Source organism: Triticum dicoccoides, chromosome 5B (assembly GCF_002162155.2).
Source record: "Triticum dicoccoides isolate Atlit2015 ecotype Zavitan chromosome 5B, WEW_v2.0, whole genome shotgun sequence".
Lineage (NCBI taxonomy): Eukaryota > Viridiplantae > Streptophyta > Magnoliopsida > Poales > Poaceae > Triticum > Triticum dicoccoides.
The window spans coordinates 720,163,914-720,179,076 of record NC_041389.1 but is presented as its reverse complement, the minus strand read 5'-3'; the positions used below and the strand labels follow the sequence as shown (position 1 = coordinate 720,179,076).

The window sequence follows — 15,163 nt, the reverse complement described above, 5'->3', positions numbered from 1 at the left end:
AAACCCCGCGCGCACCCTCGACGCCCCGGAAAACTAAAAACCGCCGTCGCCTCAGATCTAGAGTCTCCTCACCTGATCTTTCCACTAGCCTCCGCGGTGACCACCGTCGGCTCATCGGTCGGGTGAGGAAGGCTCCGCGAAGGCGAGAAGGGTCCGGGAAGGGACGTGCCAGAAATCGGCATATTAGGCAGGCGGGGAAGAAGGGACGGGGAAGAAGGTTAGGGTGTGAGCTGGACCTTGCGTGGAGTGAGGGCAGGAGGCGCAGAAGATCCTCGTGCTCGCCCGCCCGCCCGCCCGCTAGGTCTCCTTTTCAACCTTTCCTCTCCTCCTCCGTCCCCATCTCCGCCTCCTCCCCCTCACCGCATCTCCGGATCCCCCGCCGCGCCGCCCCTCGCCGCCCCACCGTCGTCGCCGCCGACCCGAGATCCCCTCCTCGCCCCCCGATTTGCACGGACGGACAGACCGAGGGAGATGCCGGTGGGAGCGGGCCTGCGCGGGTGATCTCTCTCCCTCCGTCGACAGCACGCGCGTGGGGAGGGGAGCCGTCGCGTGGGCAAGCCCGCGTGGAGGGGTGCCGTCCGTCCCGCGCCCGCCCGACCTGACCCGACCTAGGGTAGAAGCAGCAGCGGCGGCGGTGGCAGCGGCAGCAGCTCCGCCGCTCTAGGGTTTGCTCGCTCGGCCGATCTCCTTCCCCCACCCGCTCGTCGCCCCGAGGCGCGACGGCTAGCAGGAGACGGATGTTTTCGCACGGCGCGGATCCCGCCCAAGACGCCTCCGCCGCCGGCGGCGGCGTCGGCGTCAGCGCCGGCGGCCCGGCCGTCCCCACCCGCTTCGTCTGGCCCCATGGCGGCAAGAGGGTCTTCCTCAGCGGTTCCTTCACCAGGTCCGCCCTTAATCTTCCTCCCCACTTCATCTCCATCTCTATCTCTATATCTCTATCCTGTCATCATATCTCCAGTGATTACTGAGTACACCTTTTCATATCGTTGACCGCTATGTATTTATTCTGCAATTACTTTTGCTCGCTCACTGCCCACAGCCGTTTCAGCTGCATCATCAGTTACTGCAGGGAACCAGGGGCGCTGCAGCTTCGTTTCCAAAGGGATTAGGATTATTTTAATGCTGCTCATTTGATTGATATCTCTAGGAGCGCGGCACCGCCCTCTGTGTGGATACATATCTTATCTTGTGTTTTGATTGGATAATTAATGATGGATAGATTATCTCCCTGCTCTGCTGCAAGGGGGACTGCAGATATATTTTCTTGTTTATTTAGATATGTACCTACTATGGTTTATATCTGGGTGCAATGCATGGATTCGACCGTTGGGCTTACTCTGGAGGTGCAGCTTCCTTACCCCGCACGCTGTCTTAGCTGTTAGTTCACACATGGGTGAATCTGAAGGTGCATCTTCCCGCCTTAGCGCTTGAAAGTGGCTGGCAGCGCCACGACAACAGAAGTTTGCATACTGTCCAGTCTTGCTAGCACGCGGAAACAAATGGGATTTCCAAAGAGGAACAAAATTCCACATGTTCCCTGCTCAGGAAAACGCACAAAGGGAATTTGTTTTCTGTCGATTACTGATTTTTAAATCCCATGATGTTGTTTTTTATGCACCTTAACTCCCAATTTTGTCGTAGGTGGTCAGAGCATTTCCCGATGTCTCCAGTCGAAGGTTGCCCCACTGTATTTCAAGCTATCTGCAACTTACCTCCAGGGATTTATCAGGTTCCCTTCTTTATCTTGTGCTAACTAAAATTGTTGTGTGCTTACCTTGCCAATTAGTTGGTATATGCTGAGATTTATTTCCTGTGTTGAAATCTCCATTCTGCTTTCTAAGGTTGCTGTTTTAGCGATTGTCCAGCACAATGTTTTTCTTCTTCTTGATGTGCACATGATATAATATTGGCTGCATTTGTACATGTAACTAGGTTATTTCTTATCTCATGTCTAATGTGACCTTTTGACATCTAGATCATGCACGGCATATATGCAATGGAATTTCTAATGTAAGAACCTTCTTGCTTGGTTATTTTTACACAGTACAAGTTCAATGTGGACGGGCAGTGGAGGCATGACGAGGGGCAACCTACTATAACTGGAGAGTATGGGGTGGTAAACACTTTATACTTGACAAGGGAATTTGACCACATAAATACTGTACTGAGCCCCACTACACCTGGGAGCAGGATGGATGTGGACAGTGACAGTTTTCAACGAATGGTAAGTATCACTTATCTCGCCTACTTGTGAGTGAACGGCCACACTATGTAGTCTACCTGTTCTTTTTATAACCGCCCTCTAAGCTTAGTTGAAATGTTATGACGACATATTTGTAAGCATACCTAAATGTATAACCATTTCAGTGTGACGGCCTCTAATTATCTGCACAGGAGGAGACAAGTGTTATCTGTACTTCATTTTCTTGGATAATTTATAGAAAGCAATACTTGCTCCAGTATATCTTGCTATCTGCATTCTAAAGTTCATCTAGCCATGGAATGGTGGTTATATGGTAGTTCTCTGTTTTGGGATTCTACTAATTTCTTTGTTGAAGGTAAATAGAATATTTAGTTACGGAGTAAGGATGTAATTTATGTAACAATGACCTTGTCTTTACCTTAGGGTTCGTTGTCGGATGGTGCCCTTCAGGAAGGTTCTCCAAGAATCTCAGAGGCTGCTATACAGATCTCTAGGTGTCGTGTTGCTGAGTATCTGAATGCGCATACAGGCTATGACCTACTACCAGATTCTGGAAAGGTATGGGCAACCCAGCTGCTCTCATATGAGCGCTATTAATGGAGAGGTTTATTATATAACATTATACCTTTTCAATCCAGGTCATTGCTCTGGACATTAATTTACCTGTGAAGCAATCTTTCCATATTCTCCATGAACAGGTATGGAATCTTACCTTCTAGAGCTGTATTGTTTGGTCTGTGGGAGGCATGCTAAATGCTCCTCACTTTGCTTTTATATCTCCTACCTAAATTTACACGAATTAGATGCTGTACATAAGAAAAAGAGATTACTTCACTCCTAGTCTCCTTACTAGTTAACATTATGATTTTTCACAATTATCCATCTTTGGACCCTTCCCCGCGGACCCTGCACAAGCGGGAGCTATGTGCACCGGGCTGCCCTTGTATCTATCTCTGCCTGCATCTCATGAGCTAATACTTGTACCATATGATGCTTAACTGTTCATAATTGCATTGGGACATAGAATTGGGAGAATTGAGACTGTGACATACATTTTAGTAAATGCTGGCACATGGATTTACTTCTAAGGAATTGAGTGGAAACTGAACATTGCTTGTTCATTTTTTTAAATTATGCTAGTACTATATTGTGCTAATACAAGTATACAGCCCAATACCGTTTATAGCTGATTGTAAGTGTTGGCTGCCCTTTGTTAGTAAAATTTATCTTATTTCAGTAGCTACACTAGTTATTGCTTATTGATGTGTGGATCATTGTAGGCACTGCGGTTAGTTTCTTAGCTAATAGTTGTGTCCTGGTCTGCATGGTTAGAAACATAAATTATTTATCTTTTCTGTGATCCAGCATTTCTGGCACCTTGATAATCCATTGTTGCTTTTATCATGTATTGAAGTTACTGGCATGTTGTGAGAACATACACTGAATAGTGCACTTTGCAGGGGATTCCTGTGGCTCCTCTGTGGGATTCATTCAGGGGTCAGTTTGTTGGCCTTCTGAGCCCACTGGATTTTATACTTATATTGAGAGAGGTAATCTGTTTCAGCAATTACTCTTTTTTTCTTAGCTTTTGTTGTATTAGTTGACCCGGTTGATAGTTGCTTTACTTGTGTGATGTGTCATTCATGTACTCTGTAGTAGAGGTAAAATGTCCTGGATGTGTACTTCACTAATATATTGTTGTGGGTGGTGCCATACTGTTTATTTCAAACAATCTTACACTATGACAGTTTAATAACTTTGTGAATCAAGGCACTTGCTTCGAACTGAATTCTTCAGGTGTTGTTACCGTCTTTGCGGAGGTAGAGCTGGAGTGTGTGTGCGTTGGGGGGTTGGGGGGTAACCCTTTTCTGGCTACCCTAATTAGGGAGTATTAAAGTACTGACTTAAGTTGTGAATGGTCAATTTTCATGTGCCTTTTTAGTTGCTAGTCGTTGTACAAAACTGTTAATGCCTACCACTAACAGGTTATCCTTATCCACTGATGCTGTTCCCTAGGCCTGCTGGCTAGGGAATCCGTGTTTGTGGGTGATAGTTTTGTGCACTATGTTTTTAACAATTGCAACACCCTGTGTGCCAATGAACATCCATCCTTCTTGTTTTGTTTACTTGATAAATTCTACTCCCTCCGTCCCAAAATATAAGAACGTTTTTAACACTAGCATCGTGTCAAAAACGTTCTTATATTCTGGGACAGAGGGAGTAGTTTCTTATTATGTATTTTTTCCAGAAATAACCTGTATTAGGTATTTTGCTAAATTATTTTGTAACATCTTGTTTTTGTTGCAGCTGGAAACTCATGGCTCAAACCTGACAGAGGAACAGCTTGAAACACACACTATATCTGCGTGGAAAGAGGCTAAGCGGCAAACTTATGGAAGAAATGATGGACAACTTAGATCAAATCAGCATCTAGTGCATGTAAGTTGGTACCAACATCTGGCTGAGAATTGGATTGCAGTTTTCTGTGCAGTTTGGGTTAAGTCTTATTGGTACTGATGTTTCATCTCTTAGTTTGGTTTGACAGACTTATTGGTACTGATTTGACCAATTATGCTTGGATTCATGGAATTGATAACCTTTGCATACCTATTGTATACAAATGAGATTGTACCTTTTGATTTAATTTCATTTGGCGAGTCATAGTTCGAAGTAGTCACTGAGAAGTGAGAACCCCTTTTGCCACCCACCATTTAGCGAACACATTTAGATTTAAACCTTTGTTTTAAACTGTCCTTGTGAGCTTTGTGACCCATTTGCTCGAGTAAGTGTTTTAAGGCAGATGCAAATCAGCTGCTTAGCATGAATTTATTTCAATCACTTAAAATTTGATTGTTAATATTTTTGCCGTCAGTTTGTCTTGTTCATCCCCAGGTCCCTCATATTTAGTTACATTATGATTTATGTGGCAATGCACTAACACCAGAGTTCCTGTTGTCTAGGCCACCCCTTATGAATCCTTGAGGGGTATTGCCATGAAAATACTCGAAACTGGCATTTCTACAGTCCCAATCATCTATTCATCGTCATCAGATGGATCGTTTCCGCAGCTGTTGCATCTTGCATCCCTTTCAGGAATTTTGAAATGTAAGTTGTTGGCATCTTTATGATGAGTGTGACTTTAATATGCTACAAGCAGCCTATTGTGAGATTGCTTAGCAGAATATCTTGTTTTCAGGTATCTGTAGATACTTCAAGAACTCCACTGGTAGTTTGCCGATTCTAAACCAACCAGTATGCTCAATTCCGCTGGGTACCTGGGTTCCAAAAATTGGTGAACCAAATGGTCATCCATTGGCTATGTTGCGGCCTAATACATCTCTTAGCTCTGCCCTTAACTTGTTGGTTCAAGGTATGTTCTCTGTTCTCTTTGCTGCAACCATACCCATACCTGGGAAATGCATTACAAAACAAAGGTGCTCTTGCTTGTATCTCCAAATTCTAAGGCAGCTCTTGTGTTACTGAGGTTTAACACTATTCAACTGATATTCCATATGACAGGAAATTACTGTCTATATAATTATGCATAACTGATCCCTTATATTCTGTACATGCAGCTGGAGTTAGTTCAATACCCATTGTGGATGATAACGACTCGCTGATCGACACATACTCCAGAAGGTGCCGACACATGCAGACATACAGCATTCTTTCGGTTGCATTGTTTGCTACTACCTCTGTAACTAAATATAAGACGTTTCTGTAGTTCAATATTTAGTTGCAGAGGTAGTATGTTGCAGTTTTGCTGGTTACTTATGTATTGTTTTTTCCTTCATTGTGCAGTGACATCACAGCTCTAGCGAAAGACAAGGTCTACACCCATATCCGCCTAGATGAGATGACCATTCATCAGGTATAGATATTAATGCCTATCTCAACCAAGTTTTAAACTGAAACTTATAATTAAGTTTATTTGTCTAACGACTTTTGCTTTTGCTATGTGAAACTTGTTTATATTAAGAGTTAATATTTTGGGAATAAACAAAAATGTAGGCATATTGAAGTCCTTTTTTTTTTTGGAATTACAGTTACCTTACTGTTTTCTCTATCTGAATTGAAATCTGGATTGATATCCAAACTACCAAACTGTGCATACCATAGAAAATTTAAAAATACTACCTTGTGAATTTGATAACTGATTCTGTAATTCATTAGTGAAGCAAGCCCTTGTTAGTTTGTAGCCCCAGAGGCAGTCAGTGATAAGTGCCCCTTTGTTTGGAGCTACGTATAGATGCTCCTTTGTCCAAGTACATATTTTCCTTTCGTCGTTTCACTTGGTCAGTTGATGCCACATATCGGATCAGTGCTTGTGAAATTTAAAACTGCAGCGAACAGTGAAAAAACATACGTGGAGGGGAGAGCTGGTTCTTGAATAGTGCTATATAATTTCAAACATCCTTTCTCATGAGTTATGCATCTGTAAATCTGTTACCCGTCCAGATTTCATGGCTGCAGTATGAACACTTTTCTTGTGTGGCCAGGCCTTGCAGCTCGGGCAAGACGCGAATTCACCTTTTGGACTTTTCAATGGTCAAAGATGCCAGATGTGTCTCCAGTCTGACCCTTTGCTGAAGGTTATGGAGAGATTGGCTAATCCTGGTAAGTATTTTGTATTGGTGTACCTGCACGAGTATTAGTAATTGTTTGCTCGGTCGATTCTCACCGGATTGTCGTGTGCCTGTCATGAACAGGGGTGCGTCGCGTGTTCATCGTGGAGGCTGGCAGCAAGCGAGTGGAAGGCGTAATATCGCTGAGCGACATATTCAAGTTGCTGCTGAGCTAGCGAAAGGCCTGTTTTCGTTAGTTCCGGGGCAAGCGGTGCCAGAAGAGCTAGCATGCAAGAAAGAGATTGTGGAGCCAACATGGAGTTCTCTCTCTGGCTTGCTCTTGGACAAGAGAGTAGCAAAACAGATTGTAAAGTTTTTTTCCCTTTCGTTGTGCCAACCCAACCCAACCCCCACCGTCCGTCCGTCCGACTGTCGTAACTGAAACTACCTGGTGACTTTTCTCTTTAAATTTTATTGGATTGATTCCGCTGCTTGGCGAGGTTAGTCTCCAAGGAGCCAGAGATGGTCGTCTGTCTGTCTGCGTTGGTCGGTCGGTGTCGGTCCGTTCTGTGCCTAGTTTACTAGAGAGAGAGAGACCCTTTTCCTTTTTCAGCATGAAAGAGGAGAGGGGGGAGATGATGATGGTCCAGTTCAAGTGTCACCATGTGTTGTTTTTGCTCAACATTGGCAGCCATGCAACCATGGAACAAGGAAAAATCAATCAATCGAGCATGAGTCAAGAGTCATGTGTAGCCCCGGTGGAGTCAGTGGGGTGTACAATTGCAAACCTCATTTTATGTTGTGGACTCATTTTGCTTCCTCTCTGGCTGTAGAAACTTCTTCACCCATTGTATATTCTCTCCTGGTGGCGCAGCTGGTATCTATCCATCCATCCATCCTCTTGAGTTATCTGCTTTCCCTGGCTGGCCTCATGGAAAACATACCAACAGTCAGTTTGCTGAATAAGATGCCATCTTCTCCGTAGTCCGCATTCGCTTCTGACTTATCTTTGCTACTATTAGGGCAGCCTCCTCCATTTGACATGTATATCTAGATCAATACCAATTCAAGCATACATTTAAAGGTTGCAAAAATAAATAATCCGTACCAAAGAAAAAAAAACATCGGATGTTCAACAAGTTTTTAGATCCATCGATTCCAAAAGTTGCCAGCCCGGGTGTACATGCAAAATACCTTCTTTAGCTTCCAGTCTTTTTGTCGCATTGGGATCCAAGTCTGACATCTTCACAAACAACATTTTGAAGTCCTCCTAAGCGACCTTGATCTCAAGCTTCTTCTCTCCAAGCTTGAGCTTCTTTTCTTGTATGTTCCATGAAGATGCCAAACCTCTACTCCGAGCTTGAGCTTCTTTTCTTGTATGTTCCATGAAGATGCCAAACCTCTACTCCGAGCTTGAGCTTCTTTTCTTGCATGTTCCATGAAGATGCCAAACCTCTACGCCTTCTTTCCTTCCTTCACCTCATTGTGTGCGACACTTGCCAACTCCTCCTTTTCGTCATGACGACCTCAAACTTCTCCATCACCTTGGCCCTCGCCCCTTCTCGCTTCTCCTTCTCTTCCTTCCAATTCCTCTCCATGTTCTTCTAATCACCTTCTTGGTTGGAGCAAGCTCATCTTGAGTTGGCACGGTTGGATCACCACCTTTAACTTCATTGTGCCTGGTTGTCTTGATGGAATTGGCAATAGCAGCGAGCCACTTGCTTTGCCAATTCAACTTCAACCAACAATGCATATAGATGAAGTGCTTCTTCTCCATCTTTACGTAAAACAACATGTGCACATACGGGCTAGCGAAGCCACAAATTTATGAAATGATCAACACATAGAGTAACAAGCCATAAAGCTTATGAGCTTTTGAATTGCCGGGCCACTTGATTTAGCCGCAAATTTGAAGGAATGAGAGAGAGGGAGGTCGTCGTGAGAAATCACCAAAGAGGCGGAGGTCATTGGGAGAGGCCGGATCCTGCGACCCCTTCAATGAGGCCAGCCAGGAGAAGCTGATGCAGTGAAAAGGTACGGTCGGGTCGACGGAAGTTGGATTTCATGTTGATGGTAAGGTTACTTCACTCAATTCAGGGAAGGGGAGTGCTTCAGTACAACCCCCTAAAACATATAGTGGATAGTATGATAATTTCACATTAGGTATAGGAATACCCACCCGACGCCGTACGTCCGCGCGCGACGTTATACGCCTGCCCGCGTATGCCGCACCCGTCGCTGTACGTACGCCCGCCCGCGTACCCGCACCCGTCCGGGGCTGTTCCTTCGAGAATTTTTTCATAGCAATTCAACAAACCTTGCAGGTGTAGTTGCTTCTAGCTGTTTTCCCTCGCCGCTCGTCATCGCCGGCGTCGTTATTTAAGATGAACTCCTGGCAAGTTGCTTGTTTTCTCCTCTTCATGCATAACTGAGATGGATCTCCTTCAGCTCACCAAAGAGCTGACACGTACAATTGCACAGCTAGGTTCTAATTTCAAAGCCAAAATAGTAAGCACGCAAATAGACCAGGCTCTGAAATTCTTTCAAATGTATATCACTCAACCTTCAAGTAATCGTTGTTACCATGTGAAAGAATTCAGTGACAGATATATTTTCTTGAGCTAACCAAATAGCTGAAAAGTATGCTGGAGTTCCCAGCAAGTCTGTTCTTCTCTGAGAACACAAGATGAGATTTTGCAAATACAGCATCCGCGTAATCAAATGTATCGCCTGCACGAAATTATGTCACATACTATCAAATACTTCAGCAAAACATTCTTTTCAACTCTTTGAAAAGATCACAAATCTATTCCCCGCACACTTTGTGCAGGCTACTATATATGCTAGTTTATAAAAAATGACAAAATAACAACACCGAACTGGTTGTCAGCTAAGCATCGAAGAAGCAGGTCGCTTATAAGAAAGAAAGGCGATTATATTATAGATAAAATCCCGACTCACAGAAGAGAAACCAACTCTTAATTTATTCTCCATAGGTATTAAATCACTGCTACAAATCCGAAAATAAACTAATTAAGACCGTCGAGCTTGTATTTTCAGGGTCTTGAAATGTTCAGTTGAAAGAAAGACCGAAATCCTTCGCCTTGGGAAGCGGAGGAATTGATCCCGGGCACCAGTGATCCCGGATGAACAGTAAAATCCGAAAAAATAGTAAAAAAATTCAAAAAAATCTGAATTTTTTGTCAAGAAACTTTGATGTTTTTTCTACATGCGTGCCAACTTTCGTGATGAAATGACATTTGTGGAGGTGTCAGCAAAAAAAACAAAATCATGCTCCAAAAAAACTGTTTTTGAAAGCATTTTGAAGCATCGATTTTGTTTTTTTTGCTGAGACCTGCATGAATGTCATTTGATCATGAAAACTTGTACGCATGTGAAAAATATATCAATGTTTGTTACCAAAAAAATTCAGATTTTTTTAAACTTTTTAAATATTTTTTTGTTTGTACCGTAGCAAAGGGTGCCTGTGAGCTCGAGCTCACAATAGCACTTTCGCCTTGAACTTCCCATATCTTGGCGGCCGCTCGTCATCCAGCAAACCAGGCGCCGGCTCCAGCACCGTTTCTCCATCCACGGCATAAAACACGGCCAGCGAAAGCCTCTCCCTCTCGGCGTTCGTCACCACCCTGTGAACCGGGCTCCTGAAGATCCCGTTGCACATTATCTGCGTCAAATATATATTTGCATACAACCCAACAAAGCATCAGCATTCAGGAAATACTAGGATATATACTAGGATATATTCGACGCACATTACCTGCTGGAATTTTTGTCTATTTGGGCCTAGCCCAATAGCAGTTCCAGAAATTCCTAATAAATCCTAGAGGCCCACGCAACCCATTCGTGCAAGGCAAGAGGTGGAACTAAAGTTTAGTCCCACCTTGCTAGTTTAGAGGGAATTGGACCTTTTTATAAGGGAGGCTTCTTCCCCACTTGTATGAGCATGAGAACAAGAGGGACATCCACGCGCGCTCCTCCGCCGCGGGTTGCGGGAATGAGCCGAGCCGATGTAAATTTTTGCCACGCACTACGGGTATACGAAAGGGCACGCGAAAGCTGAAACATTACCTCTTCGCCTGCTGCCTGTTCGTTTCGTCTCCCTCGTTCTCTTCAGCTCCCAGCGCAGCCTCTCGCCTCCTTCTCTTGCGCCTATAAAAGGGAGGTCGCTCCTCCCAGAGAGACGCACCAGAATCTCTTCCTCTTCTATTAGAGGTTCTGCTGCTGCTGGCCCGTACGTGTTCGTCCCCTTTCTATTAGAGGTTCTGCTACAGTTCCTTGTTCTAGTATTTGCCCTGAATATGTTAGACTCTATTTCATATATGCAACTTGCTATACTGTCTGCTCAAGATATGTTTAGTTACGGTTCATATATGAAGATGTTGTTTACCTTCTCTTTGTCAAATCGCATGGCTTGTTTTATCACTGCTACACTAGTCATGCTTTATCTAGTATTTCTGTTAATAAAATCACTCAGTAAATTGCTCATATTTCCAACAATCCAAAAACCTTATTATAGGCAATTTACCCCGAGTGGTTTTGCTGCTTCCATGAGACCTCCTATGTTTGAGGGTATCCACTATAAGAGGTGGCGCGTGAGAGCAGTTTGATGGTTTCAGACCATGAGCTGCTATGACGCCACTCTTGGCAAACTTGAAGGAGAGCAAGATGCCCAACAGGCACAAGCTTTTCAGAAAATGGATACCTTGTTTAAGGCTGCTCTCTTGAGTGTTCTTGGTGAGAACATAGTTGATGCTTATGCGTCAATTGACAATGGAAAAGATATGTGGGACGCTCTCGAGGCCAAGTTTGGGGTCTCGGATGCCGACACTGAGTTGTACATCATGGAGCAATTCTATGATTACAGGATGACTGAAGAGCGCTCCGTGGTTGAGCAGACTCATGAGATACAGTCATTTGCTAGAGAACTTGAGCACTTCAATTGCATTGCTACCGGACAAGTTTGTTGCCGGGGGTATCATCACTAAGCTTCCTCCTTCATGGAGGAACTTTGCTACTTTACTTAAGCATAAGAGACAGGAGTTTTCCGTTCCGGATCTCATTGGTACTCTTGATGTGGAAGAAAAGGAGAGAGCAAAGGACACACGTGCTCGAGGTATTGAGGGAGGATCTAGTGCCAATCTGGTACAGAAGAAAAACTTCCAGTCCCACAAGTTCAAGAATAAGGGCAAGCTTGATGGTAAAGCAAAGTTTGATGGGAAGAACAAGGCTATACAACACACAAACTTCAAGAAGAAGAGTGACAAGAAGAAAGGTGCTTGTCATGTGTGTAGAGATCCTGATCATTGGGCTCCTAGTTGTCCTAATCGCTATGACAAGCGTCATCCTGGAAAGACGGCAAGACCGCTAATGTTGTCATTGGAGACACTGACATGAAGGATGCTGGGTATGATATATTCCCCACTATTCTTTCAGTATGTCATTCTTCTGATTGGTTGATTGACACGGGTGCTAATGTGCATGTATGCGGTGATATTTCCATGTTTTCGTCTTATCAGATCGCATGGACTTCAACCGTGCTGATGGGCAACGGTTCAAGTGCTTCTGTTCGTGGTGTTGGCACGGTCGATCTGAAGTTTACTTCGGGGAAGATCGTGCGGCTGAAGAACGTGCATTATGTCCCCTCCGTCAATAAAAATCTTGTTAGCGGATCTCTTCTCTGTAGAGATGGCTACAAGCTTGTCTTTGAGTCGAATAAATTTGTAATCTCCAAGTATGGAACCTTTGTTGGTAAAGGCTATGAGTCAGGAGGCCTGTTTCGTTTATCCTTATCAGACGTTTGCAATAAAGTTGTTAATCATATTTGCAACAATAGTGAATCAAATGTGTGGCATTCACGTCTTTGTCATGTTAACTTTGGTTGCATGTCGCGACTAGCGAAGTTGAACTTAATCCCTAGTTTCACCACTGTCAAGGGATCTAAGTGTCAAGTGTGTGTGCAAGCTAAGCAACCTCGTAAGACTCACGTGACTGCGGAGACGAGAAATCTTGCACCACTAGAACTAATACATTCAGATCTATGTGAAATGAATGGTGTTTTGACAAAAGGTGGAAAGAAATATTTCATGACGTTAATTGACGACTCCACTAGATACTGCCATGTGTATCTTCTGAAATCTAAGGATGAGGCTTTGAACTTTTTCAAGATCTATAAAGCTGAAGTGGAAAACCAACTTGATCGAAAAATCAAGAGGCTTAGGTCCGACCATGGTGGAGAGTATTTTTCCAATGAACTTGATGCTTTTTGTGCGAAACATGGTATAATCCATGAGAGGACGCCTCCCTACTCACCTCAGTCAAATGGGGTGGCCGAAAGAAAGAACAGTACTCTAACTGATTTGGTTAACGCCATGTTAAACACATCGGGTCTCTCCAAGGCACGGTGGGGGGAGGCGATATTGACTGCATGTCATGTCCTAAACCGAGTTCCCACAAAGAATAAAGAGATAACTCCATTCGAGGAATGGGAGAAGAAAAGGTTAAAACTCACTTATCTGCGAACATGGGGCTGTTTGGCGAAAGTCAATGTACCAATTCCAAAGAAGCGGAAGCTGGGACCAAAAACTGTGGATTGTGTTTTCCTGGGATATGCCTTTCATAGCATAGGCTATAGATTCTTGGTTGTAAAATCTGAGGTACCTGACATGCATGTCGGTACGATCATGAAGTCGAATGATGCGACTTTCTTTGAAGATATCTTTCCCATGAAGGATATGGCTATCTCATCTAATCAGGAGATGCCTAGTTCATCGAATCAGGAACCAGTTACAATTACTGAACCTACCATTTCGATGGAACACTTTGAAAGTCCTGTGGAGGAGAACAATGAAGTTCCTACTAGGAGCAAGAGACAGAGGACTGCAAAGTCTTTTGGTGATGATTTTCTTGTGTATCTCATAGATGACACTCACAGTTCTATTTTGGAGGCCTATGCATCGGAAGATGCTGACTACTGGAAGGAAGCAGTTCGTAGCGATGTGGATTCCATCTTGACGAATGAAACCTGGGAGATAACTGATCGTCCTTATGGGTGCACACCTATAGGATGCAAATGGGTATTCAAGAAGAAGCTTAGGCCTGATGGTACTATTGAAAAGTACAAGGCTCGGCTCGTGGCTAAGGGTTATACCCAAAAGGAAGGTGAAGACTTCTTTGATACTTACTCACCTGTGGCTCGACTGACCACTATTCGAGTTCTACTTTCACTAGCTGCCTCACATGGTCTTCTCGTTCATCAAATGGATGTTAAGACTGCTTTCCTAAATGAAGAGTTGGATGAGGAAATTTATATGGAACAACCAGATGGGTTTGTAATAGATGGTCAGGAAGGGAAAGTGTGCAAGTTGCTGAAGTCCTTGTATGGACTCAAGCAAGCACCCAAACAGTGGCATGAGAAGTTTGAAAGAACTTTAACAGCTGCAGGCTTTGTTGTGAACGAAGCTGACAAATGTGTGTACTATCGCCATGGTGGGGGCAAGGGAGTTATGCTTTGCTTGTATGTTGATGACATACTAATTTTCGGAACAAACTGAATGTTATTAAGGAGGTCAAGGATTTTCTATCTTGCTGTTTTGAGATGAAGGATTTAGGAGTGGCTGATGTCATTCTGAACATCAAGTTGTTGAGAGATGATGATGATGGGATTACATTGCTTCAATCTCACTATGTGGAAAAGATCTTGAGTCGCTTTGGCTATAGTGACTGCAAGCCCTCTCCAACACCATATGATGCTAGCGTGCTGCTTCGAAAGAATCGAAGAATTGCTAGAGACCAATTGAAATATTCACAGATTATTGACTCGCTTATGTACTTAGCCAGTGCTACGAAACCTGACATCTCTTTTGCTGTTAGCAAACTGAGCCGGTTTGTCTCAAAACCAGGAGATGTGCATTGGAAAGCTCTAGAAAAAGTTTTGCGTTATTTGAAAAGTATTGCAAATTATGGAATTCACTATACTGGGCATCCAAAGGTGCTTGAAGGGTATAAGCGACTCGAATCCCCACTGGCTGGGGATGCTCTAAGGTTTGCGGCAAGCATTTGATCCATTTTTTTTGGATAGACGAGACGATGGTACTACTCGAATTGGATTTGGATGCAGCGGCTCGTTGCTGTCAGAAAGAAACGTTGGAACATATGGCAGGCAGGTGCAGACCCCGAGCCCGACGCGGCGGTGTGTGCGGTCTACCGTCCCCACGGCCACCGCCACGCCGACGTCGACGCCGGTGTTTGGCATTTCCCGGTGAAGGAAAGAAAAATCTGGAGTGGAGTGGAGTGGATAGGATAGGACCAATCCACATCACTGCTCCGCTCCTCCCTTCCCCTCACCTCACTACATACACTGCTCTTCCTTCCTTCC

General features: G+C 44.1%; 1 protein-coding gene across 1 annotated transcript; it reads left to right on the top strand.

The window, feature by feature from the left end:
• Positions 1-338: 338 nt before the first annotated feature.
• Positions 339-7,570, top strand: LOC119312976 (sucrose nonfermenting 4-like protein). The gene is made up of 13 exons (XM_037588775.1): positions 339-883; positions 1,642-1,729; positions 2,045-2,224; positions 2,627-2,761; positions 2,842-2,901; positions 3,664-3,753; positions 4,511-4,642; positions 5,164-5,308; positions 5,400-5,573; positions 5,779-5,842; positions 6,005-6,074; positions 6,703-6,820; positions 6,913-7,570. Exons 1-13 carry the CDS (start codon positions 738-740, stop codon positions 7,002-7,004), a joined length of 1,494 nt encoding a protein of 497 aa, XP_037444672.1. The 5' UTR covers positions 339-737; the 3' UTR covers positions 7,005-7,570.
• The last annotated feature ends 7,593 nt before the right edge of the window (positions 7,571-15,163 follow it).

Bases quoted from the DNA above. Each gene is read 5' to 3' on its own strand.
- LOC119312976 (XM_037588775.1), top strand. From the start codon at position 738: ATGTTTTCGCACGGCGCGGATCCCGCCCAAGACGCCTCCGCCGCCGGC. The intron at 2,762-2,841 runs GTATGGGCAACC...TTTTCAATCCAG, and splicing joins TACTACCAGATTCTGGAAAG to GTCATTGCTCTGGACATTAA. The intron at 6,821-6,912 runs GTAAGTATTTTG...TGTCATGAACAG, and splicing joins GGAGAGATTGGCTAATCCTG to GGGTGCGTCGCGTGTTCATC.